Below are 21308 nucleotides of genomic sequence, written 5' to 3'. Positions count from 1 at the left end.
GATAGTTAAGTTTTAAATTGTTAAAATTTGCAGTAGATTTACTGTTGGAATCCTAGTCACAAGCTAATTATGCTATATATGACGATAATTTTTTAACAAAGTGATTACATGCTCATAACTGTTTTATTAATTGTGGAGGATGAAGTTACTTCATAATAGTCTCAGGCATAGTATATAATTTCTGGCAATTTTTTCATGACATCAACTGAATCGTTTTCCCATATATCACTTAGGGACCACCCTAAGGTCTGCACTATGCCATCAATGGTCTTGAAGCAGCATCCACGTAGTGGATCTTGTAGCTTCTGAAAGAAGACGTAGTTACAAGGACTCATATCCTGACTGTAGAGGGGTGTGCTCTAGCACTTTTCAATCCCACCACTTGAGCAGTTACCCCACTGAATTTGTAACATGGCACTTTGAGTTGTGGTACAGCACAATCGGGTATCTCGCCAGAAGTGTTAGTCGTTTTCGATGAATAACTGATCGAAGGTGATTCTCCGGAAGGTTACTGTAATGCTCACTGTTCACGGTGACAAAGAAGAACAATCTTTTAATCGTAGGCAACAAGAAGCATCACCTTAATGTTACTGGGTGTTTGCTGGAACTTTTACGGTCTTGGCAAAACAGTATGGCAAACCACTGAATCGCTGTTGGATCACCACAACCTTGCACAAGTTAATTTCTTTCATGTTCAACTTGAATTTTGATGAATGCAATTTGTTCTTTTAGTGAGAACAATGTTTTAGAGTGCACTACTCAATAAGGCTACAGTCAGCCCAGTGCTGCTGCCACATGCTTATCTATGGAACTACAAAATGTCACGGGAATAAACCCATTACCTGAATCCATGATTCATTGATGCTGTAGCCGGCCCTGTGGTGGAGTGGTTAGCACATTGCACTATGATGCCAGGAGTTCCGGATTTGAATCCCTGCCTGGGCATGGATGTTTGTGAGTGTCCATTCATCAATTTCATCATGTCATCACTCATCCTCATCTTCGCAAATTAGCCAAAAGTGACACAAAAATCGAAGTAAAATAAAGCAAATCAATCAATCAATCGATCATTGTTGCTGCCAGTCACAGACAGACATATTGTTAAGTAATCACTTTTTTAAAATTTTTTTAATGATCCTAGTATATTTAATTTCAAAGCAAGAAAATAACCGAGCTGGCTCAGTGACAGAGTATGTTAAGTGTTCAACTTTCTGCCTCACCACCAAAGTTTCCCTGCCTGAACATGGATGTTCTTTGTGATTGCTTCTTTATTAAATTCATCTAATCATCATTCATTTTCGTCATTGTGATTAGCCAAAGTATCAGTAAAGCAATGTAAAATAACAAATACAAGAAATGATCTAGAAAATTATTTTTGTCACCGTCTGTTTCTTTGTTTTAGGATTCTTCCCAAGACTCCCGATTGTAGGATGCAATTTATTGAGAGGTTGAAGGAAGCGAAAAAGATTCCAGCCAGTCTTTACAGTAAATATAAAGACAAATGCTTGAATTTCATGGATGCAGAGGTTACAGGTATGCTGTTAAAAGTTCAGTTATAATTTTATGAAAATATACTGTGTTAGGTTTTTTTTTTAAATATCATTATTGGCAAACTATGTAGAGGGAGATTATTTCCGTAACATCTTTGGCTGTTATGCATTTGAAGCATCGGAACGAGTCACAACTCTCGAAGCAGCCAATTGACAAGCGAGCTTCTGACGTCATCAACCCAGAACCTATCGCTAAGCCCCTTGCTCAGGTTCTACACGCCCACTAGGCTCGCTAGACAGACTCGCGCAGTTCGCTGGAGATGTTCTGGAAGTAATTCAACTTTACTAAGGATTAGGTTTACTACACTTGTTAATACAGGGTGATTCAGAAGTAATGGTCTATAATAATATCTTATTTATTCCAATATGAAATGACACACCACAATCATATTGACATGAAATAAAAATACAATTATCAAGTTTCTTCCCTCATCATTACAAGTGCTTGATGTGGTGACATGTGCTCAGTGGTGACATGGCAGGCATCAAGACAGTACTGAAGTTCTGCCCACACACGACCCAGCATATCCTCAGAAATCGACTCCACTGCTTCAGAGATGCAATGCATTGCTTTAGTTCAAGGTTTTGTGGCATAGGAGGCAGTACACTGTGTCCTTGATGTATCCCTAAAAAAAAAAAAAATGAAATTGCAGGGCATTCCGAGCTGTAGGAGCAAATTGTAAAATACAAAATGCTTTATCTTGCTTCGATGTCACCATCTTGAGAGACTGTGCCACTAGCGCTCCTAATGCCATTTAGCTACACTACCTCACACACAAGAAAAGCAACCTATGACCTCGCACCTTCATTTCCTTGATTGGCTGCTTATCTTTTTTAGTACTCTCCCTAGAGGTCTTTCTTTTTGCACCATCACTTCTGAATCACAGTGTATTATAAGTTGAATGACTTATTGATGAACCCATATGACATATCAATAGGGACATACATATTTCGGCTGAAACACAAAATGTGGTTCATTTTTGATGTTTTTGAAAGGTGTGAGATACATCTTCCTACCATATTTTGACACAAAACGATGGGAAATCAAGTGCAAAATATGAAATACACTCTTAAACATAAAGTTTGGAGTTTATTTACCGACACTAGAAACTTTTATTTTGTTTATTTATAATTTAACTGTAATTGTAGTATAATACAGAACCTTTTAATTTGGCACACACGGATGTATTACATAAAAATTTAAGTGAAAAATGTAGGCTAGACTTGGGTTCAAGTCCTGGCCAAACCTTCATTTTTCACTTAAATTTCTACATATGTACTATGAAATGAATTATGTATAGATTTTAAATCAAATTTGTGACATCAAAATACAATTTTATAAACCATCTTCAAACCTGAAACGTGATTACTTTTTTTGTACTGACATGTTGCTTCGATGTCACCATCTTGAGAGACCATGAATGTTTTCGTACACATCACTTGATAGTTAAGGATGTTTTTTTTATGTTACACAATTACAAACGATATCCAGATGTTGGATTGACCTATATATATATATGGGGTTAATTCAAATATTCAGATATTCATAATTCTGATGTCTGTTATCTGGATTATTTGACTGTTGATTCTTTGTTGAGAAGCTAAAAAATAGCCATTGTAAGATGAATTGTACTTCTTTCATTCGTATATGTGTACCTAACAAGTAACAGGCTATGTGCATTATAAAGAAAACCTAGTCCAAAAGTTGCACATTATTATCGAAGTCGTCATCGTCATGTCATCAAGTGATGCAACAAAAAGTAGATTCAATAAATTTGAAATTTGATGAAGTAGAGGTAAGTTCTTGAATTTTATATACTGATTAATAGGGATGGACCAGTGTGCAATTTTGGCTGATACTGATAAAATACCAATATAAAATTTATCGGTACCGGTAACCGATATTTTACCGATCTGATATAATATTCAAAATGATCCCCAAACAACGTGAATCATGCAATGACCACTTTAAGAGATGCATATTACATGATTGGAATGCATAAGAAGCTGCATATTTAGCCATTTACTTTTTAAGAAGTAGATTATATGTTTGTATTCATAAAAAATGTGAATGAATGGCAGAATATAATACTAAATTATAAGATAATAATATAATAACAATAACCTGTGGCGTAACAGTCCGTGCGGATCAGTGCCTACCTAACTACCGACTGCTGGTTATGGGGTGATGTGTGGTCAGCAAACGAACCCATAACCAGGTTATGCTACTCATTTGTAGCTCCTTAATTTCCTCACGATGGTAGGTGGTCACCGGTCCCATAAACAGGCCAAAATCTCAGGAGAAAAGTTGTTACGCTTCCCCCAGGAGACTCTAACCTGCACACGTCCCATAGTTGGAGCCCAAAACTTGCACCCTAGACTGCACGGCCACAATGTGAGGCACTAAGTTATAAGATATTTATAGATATATCAGATATGCCTATGTTGGCTGATACCAATAAGAGTACCACTTTATCTATCCCATTTATACTGATTAATTATATCTCTAGAAATGTCTTAACATTTTACAGGTCAGTCGTCATCCACAAATGATGGAGATGTGGCATTGAATGCTGTGAATGATTTAAGTATTGCTCTTGGAAAACTTGTAGATGTTATTGAGGGAAAGATCGATGACTTTACAGTTAATGAGCTACTGTCTAGAGTTACAGTCCAGTTAAACGTTATCTTGGAAGAAGATCTAAGAGCCATGGATACTTCAGTCTTCGAGAGTAGTGATTTACTGAGGAGGGGATCACCACTCCCTGAACAGGTAATCCTTTTTTGCTTTTGTAGTGATTTCTAGATCGCTTTTGTACGTATTTTGCACAGATTGGATAATTAATCGGTACTCTAGTCATTCCCTGCTGATAAGAATATATCTTCATTGCCTTCAGTGGACTCTATATTCATATAAGCCACTTTTCCTCATTGTCTACATTTTTGTTAGATTTAATGCACAGGATACTGAGCTTAATACTCTATATTGTATTAATTGCTGTATTTTCTCATGTATAATGTGCATTTTTTCCCAAACTTTTTGCCTTCAAAAACTGGTGCATATTATGCACAGAATAATTCGATCAGCCAACATGAAACCATGCATGTTTTCACTATGTCACTGCATATAACATGTATGTATCAACAGGCACAAATACAAATTACTAGGTTGGATTTCTTACGTAATAATGATTAATAATTTAAAAAAGAAAAAAAGTGAAGTGGCCGTTTCCCATGATTTTTCACTTCGTATCGGAGCATTTTGAGACATTGAGAAAAGCAGTGCTGTTCTGGCAGAATTCGAGCATACACCTCCCATCAAATGAAAGGTGTATCAGCGGTATTTGTCAGGCGAGAAATAATAGAAAATAACTTCCTGAGCGCTGCATATCCATAATGTAATTTTGATATTCCTTTCTTTCTTCTACTACAGAATAAACAAGGTGGTTACAGAAGTGAAAGCTTTTGTTGCCATACACAGTGGAGGGAGAGGGGGAGGTGGCGTGGGTTGATGACTCATTGTGTACAGAAGATGATATTCTCCTCGGTCCACATAGAAACAGGCGACTCATTTTGAATAGGTATGATGTCATTCGCTCTTGATCAGCATAGCAACAGCTTTACAACCTACAACTAAAAAAGTCATTTCTTATACCTGAATTATACTGCACATTACATACGAGATATAATTGTTTGTCACTTTTCTTCATTAAAAACCAGAGTGCACACTATACACATATAAATACAGTATTATTATCATAATACAGAATTCAGGATTCAATGCATAGTTGCATTGATGCATTCAAGATGGCAGCGACGTACAAGCAGCGAAAAGTGAGCCCCGTAACAAAGGCTGTATACATATGGTTCTTTTGTCCTCGTAATGGTCCAACCCTTGCTGATCAGGGTTATGGCATGCAAACCATCAAGAAACGATACAAAAATGACCGATGTGCTGCTCTGAAAGTGTGCTGGGAGGAGAAACATTTTCTTGCCAGCTATTGTCTTCCATGCAAGTTACCACGTGGCCTTCGCGAACAACAGCTCCCGATGTTTCAGTCCCAGTGAGGGAGATGTGCATCCTTTAGGCACATACTCTGTGTTATATTGCTATCAGATGATGTCTCGCTTAACCCAGGTCCTTCAGGATTGGTAGTAAATGACAGTGCAGTGTTTAACATATATTACCATAACGCCAGAAGTATAAATAACAAACTCCTACAAGATTGTAATGTAGCTTTTGCTGGTGATTTTGACTACAACGCAATTTGCATAACCGAATCGTGGCTTCATAGTTCTGTGCGCGACAGCGAGTTGGCTTAGTGACCATTACATGGTATTTAGGAAAGACAGGCAAGATGTGTATTCTGAATGTGCGGATCATTGTGGAAGCGTCCTGACTGTTGTTACGTTGGACATATTAGCGAGAAGACTGACCTCCGCCGAGACTGACATGGTAATAGTTTTGGGTGGAAATCCCCTTGAATGTAAGTAGGAAACTTTATCTAGGAAATGACTACATTCCCCCTCCCCCCCCTCTCCCAACGATCTGGATAAGCTTCAACATTCACTTCTCCTCATACAATCGCAGATGAGTTGAAATGAAATATTAGTGTTGGTCGGTGATTTCAGCTTCACAACAATAATGTGGCAAAGAAGTAATAACGAAAACAAGTTACATCCAGAGTGTATTAAAGACTCAGGAATAAATCTGGACTTTCTAAATTTAGTATCGGAAGCAGGCATATTTCAAGTCAACCCCTTCTCCACCCGCAAGGACCGGTTTCTAGACCTATCTTTGTGAACTCAATGGAAACCCACCCGAACGTGTCACTGTAGGAATCTGCAGTTCCCTCTGACCACGTAGCAGTAGAATGCAGTGTTGCCATATCTCATGTCACCAAGGCTGCTAACATTAAAAGTGGTCACTCGTATGCTTGGCATAAAGCGAGTATTTCTGAGATCAAAAGCCTACTTAAACGCATGCCGTGGGACATATGCAGCTGACAGACGACGTTGACGAAATGTGTGAAACCTTCTATGAACTGTTATTCTCATCATTTGATGACACTGTCCCATTAGCTCGTAATAAGCGAAGGAAATATCTGGCCTGGTTCGTTGGGCAATTAATATGTCTCTTAAAAGCAAAAAAAGTGCTCATAAAAGATGGAAGCATTCACGACCACAGAGTGACTATATTGAATTTTCCGCACATAGATCGAACTTTAAAAAGATGCAAACATAAAAAATATATGGAATATTTAACCAGCATGGATGAACAAATTAACAGTAACCCGAAAATGATGTGGAACTTTCTTAAAAGCAAATCCCGCACGAGTAGAAAACCATCCCATCTTTACTTCGAGGAAACATCATCAGCACATCTAGAATCCTCATGTGAACTCTTCTCTGGATATTTTTCTAGCTTCTATTCTCCCGAGCAACGCCAGCTGCTAGATAACACACTGGAAACTAACAATCTGCTCGCGATACCGCAACTCTCACTGACAAGTGGGGAAATTACATCAAAGCTTAAGGGCGTACAGAAAGGCAAATCTACAGGTTCAAATCTTCTTCCCTCACACTTCATCTCTGCTTGTGCAAATGAACTCACTCCCCATTAGATAAATACAATAAAATCCTGGAAACAGATTTCTTCCCCCGCTGATGGAAAAAAGCTCTCGTGACCCCAGTTTATAAATCAGGAGACAAACACAATATTAGCAATTACCGTCCAATCTCCCTTCTGCCAATATTCTCCAAAGTATTCGAATCACTCATTTTTGATCATCTCACATGGAATCTAAGAACTGTCATAGCCCCTCAGCAGCATGGTTTCGGGCAGGGCAGATCCACAACCACGAACTTAGCAGTGATAACACAAGGTATAGCAGCCTGTATAAACAACAAAGGACAGTTGGACGTAATCTACACAGACCTCAGCAAAGCATTCGACAGAATAAACCACTCCATCCTTCTCCAGAAACTACTTAGTGTTGGAATCTCTGGTAACTTGCACAAATTACTAGCAAGCTATCTTTGTGATCGCACACAAGCAGTTGTACTAAACGGGTTAGCCTCAGCCGAGAGAAGAGTTTTGTCGGGAGTCCCCCAGGGATCCAATTTAGGTCCATACCTTTTCCTTCTCTTTGTCAACGATATCTTGAGCCACCTGCAAAAAGTCAATATTCTAATGTACGCAGACGATATGAAACTGTACAATCCAATCAGCTCATTGAATGACTGTCACACGCTGCAGGAAGACCTAAACTCCTTCGCAAACTGGTGTAAGCAGACGGGAATGATCATAAATGTGAATAAGTGCAACGTAATGTCAATCACCAACTAAAAAACAACCATTGCACACGATTATAAAATTGGCAGCTCGACGGTGAGGCGTTGTCGTTGACCTCGGTGTCCACTTCACATCTGACCTGTCGTTCAACACCCATTTTCAAGCCTTGGTGAAAAGGTGTATAAAGCTAGTTGGTTTCATTAGAAGAAATTTTCTGTTTAATTTTTCTGTGCCTATGGTTGTAAAAATATATGTCGCATTCGTTCGTCCAGTACTGGAATACTGCAGTCCCATATGGAATCCACAGTACAAAACATTGCAAGAGAGGTGAACATTGAATATCACAAAAAGAACTATACATCTTTATGCAAGCATTTCGGTCTGGAAACTTTGTTCAGTGACGTCATTTTCTTACAGAAATTGATTAATCATGGCTGTGAGTGTTCTGCACTGTTAGAAAGTATAAACTTTAATGTAGGCCGACAAAGTGCAAGATACCGAAAATTATTCTACATGGAGAGGTCAAGGGTCAACATGCATAGGTTTTCACCTGCAGTGTGCATGCAGGACACGGTGAATGAACTATTAAAAACTGTAGACTTCGGCATGTTCACAGATTTACGTAGTGTGCTAAAAAAAAAAGATAATCACAACAATAAGTTCATAACTTGATGTAAATATTGTGTACATAGACGCTCATACTTTCATGTATTTTTTTCTCTTCTCTCTTGTTATTTATTCACAGTGTATTATGTTCAACATAATTGGGAAATGTATCCTGTGCTGAACAAATAAATAATAATAATAATAATTGTTGGAGTGGTCACACACAGTTTCTGTGTTGCAATTTTAATTTGATTTCTGATTAATTTTAAGGACCACTGTCTTCATTGTCATCTGCAAAGGGGTTGAACGGACCCAACCGGTGCTGTGCAACAATAAATACTATATCCATATCGGGGAAAAAAATTCATATTAGTATAAGAAATATAGTGGAACCCATATTTTATGTTGCTGGATTGTAAATTTTCCAGCATTACACATTCAATCTTGATGGCCGTGATATCAAGACTAGTAGAAAGAGAAGGCTGGGGCCATACCTCATCACGTGATCCTTGACGAAAGCGTGACATCATCTGGCGAACAGATGGCTCCCTGTCACGGTTTCGCAGTGGAAACAACACAAAAATAATGAACAAAAAAGAGTCGTAATTATGCCCAGAAGCTAATTAGTAGTGAATACACAGATTTACTTAGGATCCGACATAACGTATGTTCTTACAGTTGGATTGCACAGCCATTTACGCACACATTTTATCGGTAGTTTATATGTCGTCACATTTCTCTGGGAAACATTAGGTTTCATGTAAAATTGGGGTTAATACACCTAGTAACGCATTTTGATAGGGCAGAAGGAAAAAAATATGTTGAATGCGTAAAATAATAATAATAAATAATGCAGACTTACCTATTGTTATACTTATGAAGTCATCTGTTTTAGAGGTGAGGGAGGAGCTGTTTCACTTCAACTTTTTCAATTTGTTGACTTTGCTTCTGCTATTAATATTCACTTCTTCAGTAACTTTCCTCGTTTGGATTACAGTTCTGTGTCTTACGAATCTTTGAACAACACTTAGAGGAATGTGTGGAAGTTCTGTGTGTATTATGTCACAAACACATTTAACAATTTTTGACCTTAAGCGAAAATTTTTAAGGCCATGGAATTGAAGAAAGTGGGATGTGAAAGTCCTCCTCTAGATACGAAAGACAGCCAGTTATGTGTCTCCTCAGACGAACTCTCTGCTTCTGCATTCGCTGTTAATTCTGGGTGATTTCTATGCTCTTTGAACACTATATACCCTGCTATGTAACGCAAACCTTCCTCTGGCATGTTAAAATCGTTTGCCAAACGCTTATCATTGACCCCTTCAACGTCTGCAGATTGACTGATTATTTGAAATTCTTCAGAATCTTCCTGGATTAATTCACAGTCGTCCACATTCCTCAGGTTCTGTGTATTTTGAAGTAACTCACTGGAAAGCTCAGATAAAATGAAGATGTCGTTCTGTAACTGAAACATTGGCATCTCGGTTTGCCTGAACACTGGCACTTAGCAGCAATTTTCTCATTCTGTATTTTACATCGAGCGTAGTTGGATGGTCATACTGCCTGCCTATGGAACATATGTGGGAAAACAAAGTTTCCAGACAGTCTTGATTAAGTCTGCTTGTCAGTATGTATCACACACCGTACACATCTTTTACATGGTCAAATAAGCCGAATAATGATGTTACTGATATTACTATACCTTCCTGAAATGGGAGTAGATGGTTTGCATTATTTTTCTTCCCAATACAAGTAGCAGCATCTGTTGGAGAACCTGTGTCTGTTCACTTAAATGATTTCCGGAACTGCTTCTCAGTGGCTTTTTGAAATCAAAGGGGAGACGAGAATTCAAGACATCGAAAAATTTGTCTACAGCCAGGAGAAAATTTGCTACATTATTTTCTTGTGGAAATACAAAATGCACAGCTTTCATTACACTTTCAGAAAAAAGTTCAGTGGCATATCTCACGCGTTGTTTGTTTGTTCTGCTTACATTTAAGTGGCTTTCAATGCAACTTATGGCACATGCGAATTTTGTCGGAATCAATCTCTCAAGATTTACCAATGCCTGTTTTGTCACTGTGCACCCCGTTCCCAACACAAACCCCTTTGACAAAAAATGGTTCCTTAACAACTTAACCATATGAGGAATGTCCGCGAAGAAGTAAATATTTCTGCTCTTGTTACACAGGTGTTCACAACAAGTATTGTTAATAGTTATGCCAAATTCGTTCCACAATCTTCTATTTACACCACAAAGATCACATACCAAGGCAACCTCGATTAAACCAGCTCTTTCCAACTGCCTCACAAGATTAACAAATAAAGATTTGGTGAGCCGAACATCAAAATTATAATAAATAGGCTACTTCCAATTTCCCAAAAGCCCTCTTACCATCACAACTAACACCTGATCACACAGGCCATAAATGTATCAGTTTGTTTATCGTAGCACGCCTTAAAACTTTCATTTCAACAAACACAAGTACACAGAGCCTCTCCATGACATTCATTGATCCCACTTACGCATTTAATATTCGGAGGACTTGCGTCAAAAGTCCTGAGTTGCACTTGATCGATCGAAACCACCGACGAAGAGTGCTTACACTGGGAAGGGGGTGATGTAGTTTCTCTCTAAGGAAAAGGTACTTTTTTTACTTAACCTCCAGAGCGACAAAGCAATTTTCATGTCTTTTGGATTCCAGTGGGTTTTTGATTTGCAGTTGAGCAAACAGTCTATCTGGCCTGGTGAGAAACACTTCTGTAGGATTCCTCGAACTTGATTGAAGATGATTTTTCTTGTTTAATGGGATTAAGTGTTTTCCGCAAAGTCGAAAGTTGTGCTGTAAGTGTTATGTTTCGTAACTTTTCTTCTTTCAGTTTCTCCTCCAACTGATGTACGTGCGCTCTTAATTGTGCATTGTCTACCTGTACAAAATTGATGGGGGCATCATTGTGACAGGTCTCCTCTGTCCGTTGCTTCTTCTTGGGATGCACATCATCCGCCAACTGCTTTCCCTGGCTTCCTGTCGGTCTTCCGGGTGGAATTCCTGGGGGAGCTACCACGAGGTAAATTACACGAAGGTAAAAATGCCCGTTTTTAGTCTTTTTCTAAGAGAAAGTCCCAGCAATTCATTTTGCGGATCTCTTTCAAAATCTTCACAAAAATGTTCTGAACAAACCCTACTCTTTTCAGGTTTGAACGGGTCTTTTCGTTTACATCACGCAACCCACGAAGCACAAACAACAGTATCTTTTGGGAATCAGAATATTCTTACTGATTCTCCCGTTATTTTTGCCGGTCGTGACACCGCACTCGGAATGCATTAATGCAACATAAACTGCAACACTTCACATCCACACAAGTAAGAATTACGAGAAAAAATAGCTTTTAAAGCACAAAGAACAAAAAAGATCAGCCTTTCAAAACAGTAAACACGTTTCTTTTCGTATGGGGTAAAAGCTCAGCTGGATTTTGTCAGCCCGTGATGTCACACCCTGGCTGGTCATGGAAATGGCCGTGTCTTCCTTCTAGCAGTCTTGCCGTGATATAGCTGTTTTCAAATTGTCTTCCATTTTACATTTTCTGACATTTTATGAGCTTGGTTTCCTGATAACATAAAATCGAGGTTCCACTGTATTGCTTAAATTATCCTTATAAAAGTTATGTTTGTTACTTTCAACCAGATGTAGGATGCATATTAAACCTTAATTTGCATGCATCAACTTGCAGGTAATGGATTCATTCTTATGTTCCTTTTCCGAGTGCCTCTTGAAATGTAAAGACAAACCAACTAGCTGGGCTTACCAATACATAATGGTTCTGAATTCTTCCCCCGAGCTGCAAAGAGTGCTGTACCGAAGGTTGCTGGAATGGGTTATTTTTGATTATGCCAGCTCATCTGATGAACAGGTAAGATATTAGTGTAAGGTTCCTAAATTTTCTTTTCTTGTATGATATTGATGAAACTCGTGGTTGAGTCTTGACAGTATGGTATGCCAAGTTAAAATTTCTGTGTATTGCTGAAATGCAATCTCGTGGATGACTTGACAGTGTTACCATCTGTATTTTCTAAATTGTAACAGTAAGATACACCAGTCTCTTTGGTGGTGGCCAAGAATGTTGAGTGCTCAAGTGCTACCAATTTTGAGTCTCTGTGTGGGCATGGCTTTACATTTCTAAGTATCTTTTCATCAATTTCATCTAATCGTCATTGTCACCAGGGGTAGAAAAATACAGAACACCTGGTTGTCATGGCTCCTGGTAATTTTCAAATTCAGTGCTAAATATATATATTTTTTAATATTTCGACTTCACTTATGAGTCATTCCATGCCAAATCAACACAGATATGTGCAATTTCCAACCTGACCATCTCCGATTTTCATGAAATTTGGGGAGTTGAAACTATGAATGGAACTTAGTAACTATGAACATTTTTAGATTCGTGCGTCTTGTAATTGTTAAATTATTCAAGGTCAAAGTTAGCGTAAATTGCCCTTTTTGAGCCCGCTTAGCTATCTAAATCTGCTGTAACTCCGCCCCTATTTCACCTAGGAAGCTCAAATAAAGCTTATTGTACAGGGAATTGAACAAGCTTTCCAGTGATATATAACAAGCCTACCTTTGGATAAAAATATAATTTTGTCACGTGGCCTTGACATTTGACCTTGAATATTTCAAAACATGTCATCACCAAAAATCGTGAAAAAAATATATTTTGTATTTCAAACCATACTCTAAAACATATCAAAAAATCATTCCGGGACTGCAATCGGATCAGAAGATAAATTAATAATATGTGTAACTATGTGACTGATAAACCCCATTATATGAACTATGACGAGTAAAATGTCCCTTAACACCCCCTACAAAATGTAAAAGAATTATCCTGTGTATAATTGGTCATGACAGAAATAGGTTAGGCACAGGGAGATCCCTAGCCGTGTGTGTAAAGCACAGGTCCGGCATATTGTTGACCTCCATTTTGAATTCAACACAAAAATTTCAAAAGAAAGGGGGTGATGTGATATATCAAATCAAGCTAGAATTTCACGAGAAATGAAGTGACGAAGGTTTATCCAATATATATTTAACCAGCAAAAAGTTATTACTGCATGCTTATAACCATTTTTCTCCTCCTCGAGGTGTTAAAAACAAAGCATTAGAATGCTCCTAACGTGTTAGGAACTCATCGAGATCATGCTGACATCTTGGGAGAGAAAGAAGTATGCGCACCATTTCTCTCTCTCTCTCTCTTTCTGGCTCTACAGCCCTTGGTGGGCCTTGGCCTCCTCCACAATCAGCCTCCATTCCAATCTATCTTCAATTCTTCTCCTCCATCCTTTAATTTTCATTGTCCGCAAGTTTGCAGCTACGTCATCTATCCATCGAAGTCGTGGTCTGCCCTTTCTTCTTGCGTGGTGAAGCTTTTCTTTCAACATTCTTCTTGGCATCCTATCATCCATCATTCTCTCCACATGCCCCAACCACTTTATTCTCTGGGCTTTGACAAATCTCACTATATCTTGGCCTTTTATTAAATCATCTAGCTCTGCATTATATCTTATTCTCCAGTCGTCATCTTCCCTCACAGGTCCATATATCTTTCTTAATATTCTTCTCTCAAATATTCTGAGGGCATTTTCATCTGACATTTTCAAAGTCCAATTATCTGATCCATAAGTGACAACTGGTCGTACCAGTGTCTTATAAATTTTAAGCTTTGTATTTCTTGCGATCAGTCTATTTCTAAACAACTGCATATTTGCAAAATATGCACGATTGCCTGCCTGTATTCTTTCCTTTATTACTTTACTCATATCATTATCATTATATACCATTGTCCCCAGATACTTAAAACAAGGAACTCCCTCAAACTTATTATCTCCAATTGTCAGATCTTGAGGTGCTCTTCTGATCTCAGAGTTAGACATTCTCATATACTTTGTCTTGTTTCATTTACATTGAGCCCTATTTTTATTGCTTCCCTTTCCATTTGCTCATAGATTTGCTTAAGTGTTGTTATTGTTCTAGAAATGATTGTAACATCATCTGCATATGCACATATTTGACTGGATTTTCCAAATATGGTTCCCTTTTGATCAACTACATTCATTACTTTGTGCAATGCTAGATTAAATAATACTGCCGAAAGGCCATCCCCTTGTTTCACTCCTGTATTGAATTTAAACTCTTCACTCAGTTTACTACAAACTTTCACTCGTGCCTTAGTACCACTCATAGTCATTCTTATTAGTCTTATTATTTTGATGGGAATATTATACTCTTCAAGTACCTTAAACAGTTCATTTCGATTAACACTGTCAAAAGCCTGCCTGAAGTCAACAAATAAAAAATGCAAATCCACATCATGTTCATAAAACTTTTCCATCATCTGTCTAATTATAAAAATCTGATCAGTAGTGCTTCTGCCAGGGCGAAATCCACATTGGTACTCTCCCAGTATATCTTCTGTGTAACATTTTATTCTCTCACTGATCAATCCTGACAAGATCTTATAGACCACACTAAGAAGTGTGATGCCTCTGTAATTTCCGCATATCAATTTATCACCTTTCTTATAAATTGGGCATATTATTCCAGATTTCCATTTATGTGGCATTGTTTCATTTTCCCATATCATTACAATCAATCTATGTATTGCTGCCAACAATGCGTTACCACCAAGTTTGATAAGTTCAATTATCACCTCATCCTCGCCTGGAACTCTATTATTACTCATTTTCTTCATTACAAATTCAACTTCTTCAATACTAGGTACTTGTACCTCATGACCATCCCTATTTTGTATATTCCTATTATACTGCTCTTCTTCTTCTTGGTCTTCCACTTTATTCAAAATCTCTTTAAAGTGCTCTGCCCATCTATTGAGTATCTGATTCTCTTCTACAATTACTTTCCCATTCTTATCCTTACATACTTCTATTCTTGGCTCAAATCCTATTCTCATTCTATTTATAGCTCTATAGAATTTTCTTATTTCACTTTGCTGATTTAGTTCTTCTATTTCTTGCATCTTCTTTTTATACATCATTTTCTTCTTTTCCTTGCATACCCTATGTGCTTTCCTTCTTAGTTCTTTATACCTCTCAGTATTACTTCGAGTTTCCCTCTGTAGCATTCTCTCTCTAGCTTTATTCTTCTCATCTATAACCTGTATGCACTCTTCATCAAACCACTCATTCCTTTTAGTTTTCTCTTCTCCAAAAGTTTCTTGTGCTGCCTCCTTTATCACTCCTTCTATTATTTCCCATTCTTCCTCAACCACTCGAAGTCTGTTATTCTCTTTCTCCTTCAGTTTACTCTGTACCTTACTTACATATTCACTAATTACTTCTTCGTCTTTCATTTTTTTCATATTCCACTTCTTTCTCTTGGCCATCTCGTTTCTTTGCACCGCTATCAATTTTTCCCTCATTACTAATTTTACCAGGTAGTGGTCGCTATCACAATTGGGCCCTCTGCAGCTTCTCACGTCAATAACTGATGAGGCATGACGTGCATTAACCAGTATATGATCAATCTGGCTTATTGTTCCATTAGGTGCCTTCCATGTTCCTAAGTGAATTCTTTTATGTTCGAAACAGGTACTTGTTATGATCATGTTGTTCCTGACAGCAAACTGGCAAAGAAGGTTCCCATTCTCATTGTTTTCTGCATGTAGAGTATGCCGCCCTGAAACCCCTTGTTGATTCTTGTCCTTTCCTATCTGAGCATTAAAGTCGCCCAATACGGTTACCATATCGTACTTTTGGATCTTTCCACATGCTTGTTCCAGATTGTCATAGAACTCTTCTTTCTCGTTCTCATCTTTCTCTTCTGTAGGCGCATGTGCATTTATAATTGTTATGTTTCTAAATCTTCCTCTCAACCGTATTCTACACATCCTTTCATTAATTGCTTCAAATTCCATAAGACTTTTTCTCATCTTTTTGGTTATTATAAAGCCTACACCGAATTGTCCGGTCCTCCTCTCTGGTCCACTATAAAATAATGTGTACCCTGGCTTATCAATTCTTCCTTGTCCCTGCCATCTAATTTCCTGAAGTGCAACCAGATCATACCTAAATTTTAATATCTCATTTGACACTTCATTCATTTTCCCAGGTCTTAACAAAGTCCTGACATTCCATGTTGCAAGTGATAAATCATTAGTCCGTAAATATCGCCAGGTTCGAATTTCATTACGTCCACCCATCATCCGAGGCTGTTGCATTGGTTTCACAACGGTTTTATTTTTTTTCCAGGGTGGGGTTGTCGGCCCCACGCCCAACCCCCAACCTGGAGGACCAGGATTTGCATAGGGTTTTCTCCCCTAGGTAGGTTGGCATTAGCGTGCCTTCGGAGTCCTTCCTGCCCCTCGGTTTTCTGTCAGGGTTTCCTTCCTTTAGCCTTTGGGGATCCCTCCCCTTACTGCAAGGCAGCAGTAGCTGAGCTTATTTAGTGGCGGCTCTCCTCGCCACATCGCAGGATTTTCTTCGGAGACTTGCAGCATTTACCGAGATGCAGTTGCCACTCCACATCTCACTGCCTCCTCCAATCCTGCTGCTGCTTGTCCGCGACTGTTTCCAGCTAGCCAACATATCTGCTGGCCGTTCCCCTATCCGCAACCTGGGAACGCGCCTGGTGGCATGCAGCTCTGCCACTGGGAAGGTAACCCAGCCCAGGATGCGCACCATTTCATATGATTTAATTACGTGACACATTCTTTGGAATGAAAAACTCTTTAGTGACTAGGTAAATTTTTATGTTCACCGTGAAGTTAATAAAAATAATATGCAATACCTGTGATTTGCCCAGCCGAATGTTTGTTGCTGGTAGGCTAATGATGTGGTATAGTGTATGGAGAACTGGAATGGTTGGTCCATAATCAACAACGGAACCTTAAATGGTGAGGGCTTCTTGGATTTTTTTTTTTGAATCTCTGATGAAAGGAGCTTGTGTTCTCCTGAAACGTCACAAAGAAAAACTGTTTTCTTATGCTTGTATACGACGCACGCTTTTAGAAGCGATATCGGGCGGGGCCACGCAGAGGGTGTGCGTGGCGATCAGCCAATGGCAGGAGTGCAAAATTGTACAGTTAGGAGACTGCAGTGCAGAAATTAAAAGCAATGTTCTGTAGTTTTCTTGTGCGCAAGAAGTTTTCATAAAATTCACCACATTAAGGTTCATCATAAGATGGGGAAATATATTTTGAACCTGACTGTCCAAGTCCCACGAATTTCCGTCGCCTACAGCCGGAGTTATCGTTCCTTGAAGAAACAAGGGAAACATCACCTTTCATTTCCTTCCGCCTGTTTTCTTTCGTTGCCACCGTGTTGACGCAGCTGAGTTGTTGTGTCTAGGAAAAACTGTGGGTGTTAAATTCACCTCGATATAAACAATGACACTTCATTGTTCTGAGCGTTCTCGAACATTGAAAGTCTGGGTCAGTTTCAGTTCAGAGTTTTCGTTGCAAGGCCGGTGTAACATTATTCGCTTATCGTTCACTCATGCGCCACAAAGAACAGTTTGTGAAAAGATTAAATACATCCCTTTCATGCAATAGTGTGTGTTCCGTGTGTTCTTTTATTTTAAATAATATCCCTCTCAAAACCTAGCACCAGTAGTACAGGCACCAAGGGTGCAAAATCTAATCATTAACCTCCAGGAGAGTGACTTGGAAATGAGTGAAATCAGTGACACGGAGACCGAGGAATACGACGAGAGCGGTGATGAATAAATACCTTCAAGCTTCTTTCAGTTATGGGTTTCTCGTATATGCTACTGTGATATGATATTATAATCCTGTGTAGAAATATTCACTATATTATTTCACTGTACTCATATATACTGTGCATGCATTATCAAAATAATAGACATCGCGAATTTTGTGTCCTTCCCTTGCGCTAGCAGTTAGTTTGGCAACAGCGCAGTAGCACTGGCTGGGTATTGGCCGAACTCATGTTCCTTCTAAAAGCATGCGCCGTTTAATAACCGTAAACTACAGGAAAATAATAAAAAATAAATCTTCTTGGATTTGTTAAGTGAACAGGTTTTTCATCTTTGCTTACGGGATATGGCACTTTTCCAGAGTTTTGAAACAGGATAGTGTGTGACCACACTATGTGGACATTGTGACAATTTCTTCATGGTAAAGTTCTAGGTAGATTGATGGGCAGACAGGGATCTATTTAAGGGCCTGCACATTCCCCAGATCTAACATCTTAGGAGGACTTTTACCTTCAGAAACATTTGAAGAGAATAATGCATGCACTAAAAGTCCATGATATTGACCATCTGAGAGAATGCATAGTTGCTGCTTGCAATGTTGTTGCACCTGCTACATTGCAAAATGTTCTATGTGAGTGTGAGAGACGTCAACGAGTGTGCTCACAGGAACATTGACAACATTATAATGTGCATATATCGTAAGTGAAAGATATGCGTATAACTTTTTGCTGGCTAAAGATACATTGGAAAACCTTCGTCACTTCATTTCTCGTGAAATTTTAGCCTGATTTGATATATCACATCACCTTCTTTTGAAATTTTTGCATTGAATTCAATATGGAGGTCAACCATATGCCGGACCTTCGCTTGACACACACGGCTAGGGATCTCCCTGTGCCTAACCTATTTCTGTCATGACCAATTATACACAGGATAACTCTTTTACATTTTGTAGGGGGTGTTAAGGGACTTTTTACTCATCATAGTTCATATAATGGGGCTTTTATCAGTCCAATAGTTACACATATTATTTTGTATCTTCTGATCCCATTGCAGTCCCGGAATGATTTTTTGATATGTTTTAGAGTATGGTATGAAATACGAAATATATATTTTTTTTTCACGATTTTTGGTGATGACATGTTTTGAAATATTCAAGGTCAAATGTCAAGGTCATGTGACAAAATTATATTTTTATCCAAAGGTAGGCTTGTTATATATCACTGGAAAGCTTGTTCAATTCCCTGTACAATAAGCTTTATTTGAGCTTCCTAGGCAAAATAGGGGTGGAGTTACAGCAGATTTAGTATAGCTAAGCAGGCTCAAAAAGGGTAATTTCTGCTAACTTTGATCTTGAATAATTTAACAATTACAAGATGCACGAAACTAAAAAAATTCATAGTTACTAAGTTCCATTCATAGTTTCAACTCCCCAAATTTCATGAAAATCGGAGATGGTCAGGTTGTGGGCTGTGTTGATTTCATATGGAATGACTCTTATGGAAATTTTCATTACCTTTTTTAAAAAAAAGTAACTAGTACAGAATGTGTTTTTTAATGTTTGTGTGTTTTCTATATCACGTGCATCATTAAATCACAATAAATTAATATATTATTATAAATTTTTGCACTGTTGCTAGCCATGGTGATTAGCCAGCAGGGTGTCTGTCTGCCAAGTAGAAGACCTGGGTTCAACTCTCCCAAGGTGGATGATTTCAGAAGGGAATTTTTCAAGCAACTGTAGAAGCTCTGGGGTTCACCCAGGTTCTAATAAATTGATTCCGGGGGGGGGGGGGGGGGGAGGGCATAAAGGCACCAGAGCATCGTGCTGATCTCATCACTCACCATATTGGGTAATGGTATTCCTTTGTGTGTGTGTTCATTGGCATAACTGCTCCCTGATTGACTTGTCAACCTACACCACACCTTCCTCTATCCCTGGAGGGGTAAATTTACAGGTTTTTGAATTTGAATTTATGAATTGGCATATGCATCAGGGCATGTCTGATGGTGTAGTTGCTATGTAGTTGCCATGCAATTAAAATGTCCTGGGAATGATCCGCATTTAAGGTAGAGTGCTTGATGGTTTGGATCCCATTATACACTACAGGTTCGCACCTCAAAAACTTGTATATCTCAGGGAAATTGAAAAAAATAAACACAGAAAAATCTCAGAGAAATTCCCGTGAAAGGTCAACAAATCCCAATGAAATACATTGGAGGAAATAGAATATGCTGTCAGAGTGGAAGGTAAATGAGTTTCTTATAGGCTTCTGTTATTTCTTTAAAGGTTCTTCTGTTTGGCATGCATGTTACACAAGAATTACTGATGCAACTGATGTACATCTTAAGTTTTGTTCTTCCTGCTGTCTTGAAAATGCACCGAAAACTGAAATATCTGTAGACATCTCCTCCAATTTGAAAGAATATTTTAATCAGAGCAAACATTTTAGCCATCAAGCTCTTGGCCAAATATTGTGGTAGGACTCACATGATCCTCTTGTACTTTTAAATCTCAGTTTCTATATGAGCCTTCCTAGCTCATTGCAATTTTTTTGAGAATGTTTCAAACCATGCAACCATTTCTTCACACTTCTTGGAATGTGTTGTTAGAGATGTGATGGGAAGATTCATCAAGAATGACATCCTGGACATTGCAAGAAGTGTGAAATTTATGTTAGAGAAGGTAGCAACTTGAATGCTTTAACCATAACCATGATTGAAATTGGAGTTGGTTGCCTAACTACCTTGGATGTTATATATCTGTATGTAAAGAACAAACTGAAGTAAAGCTACCCTCTGCACATTGCAACATGCGTTGAAGTAGGGAATATAATCGTGCGATCCCGAGTTCTGGTATTCTACTGCCCTTCTGCCATCCCAAAATCCAGAGACTACATTCATAGTCCCAGATGTGAGAGATTATTTGCATTAAGCATTCCAAACATATTTCCCATCTATATCCATCCATGCTTAGCATAAGTACATTCTTCTAGTAAAACTATACTTCAATAATATACAGGGTGGTGCATGAAAGGCCCCCCATTTGTTTTTTATTTTTTTCACAACTGAGACTAGGAATGACGTCATGTGTATCAACAGCAGTTGCAGTAGTCATTGGA

At 38.4% G+C, this 21308-nt stretch overlaps 1 protein-coding gene across 3 annotated transcripts in view; it reads left to right on the top strand.

The window, feature by feature from the left end:
- LOC145993870 (Fanconi anemia group A protein homolog) overlaps positions 1–21308 on the top strand; it is a 119073-nt gene that overhangs the window by 56486 nt on the left and 41279 nt on the right. For all 3 annotated transcript variants that reach the window (XM_083129736.1, XM_083129735.1, XM_083129734.1), the window contains exons 10-12: positions 1403–1533; positions 4082–4323; positions 12185–12364. In XM_083129736.1, coding sequence (XP_082985862.1) covers positions 1403–1533; positions 4082–4323; positions 12185–12364 — 553 coding nt within the window. The remainder of the gene's footprint in view (positions 1–1402; positions 1534–4081; positions 4324–12184; positions 12365–21308) is intronic.

This window comes from Lepisma saccharinum, chromosome 10, assembly GCF_977018435.1.
Source record: "Lepisma saccharinum chromosome 10, izLepSacc3.1, whole genome shotgun sequence".
Taxonomy (NCBI): Eukaryota; Metazoa; Arthropoda; class Insecta; order Zygentoma; family Lepismatidae; genus Lepisma; species Lepisma saccharinum.
Note: the sequence above shows the minus strand (reverse complement) of the source record. Positions and strands in the feature narration are given on the sequence as shown.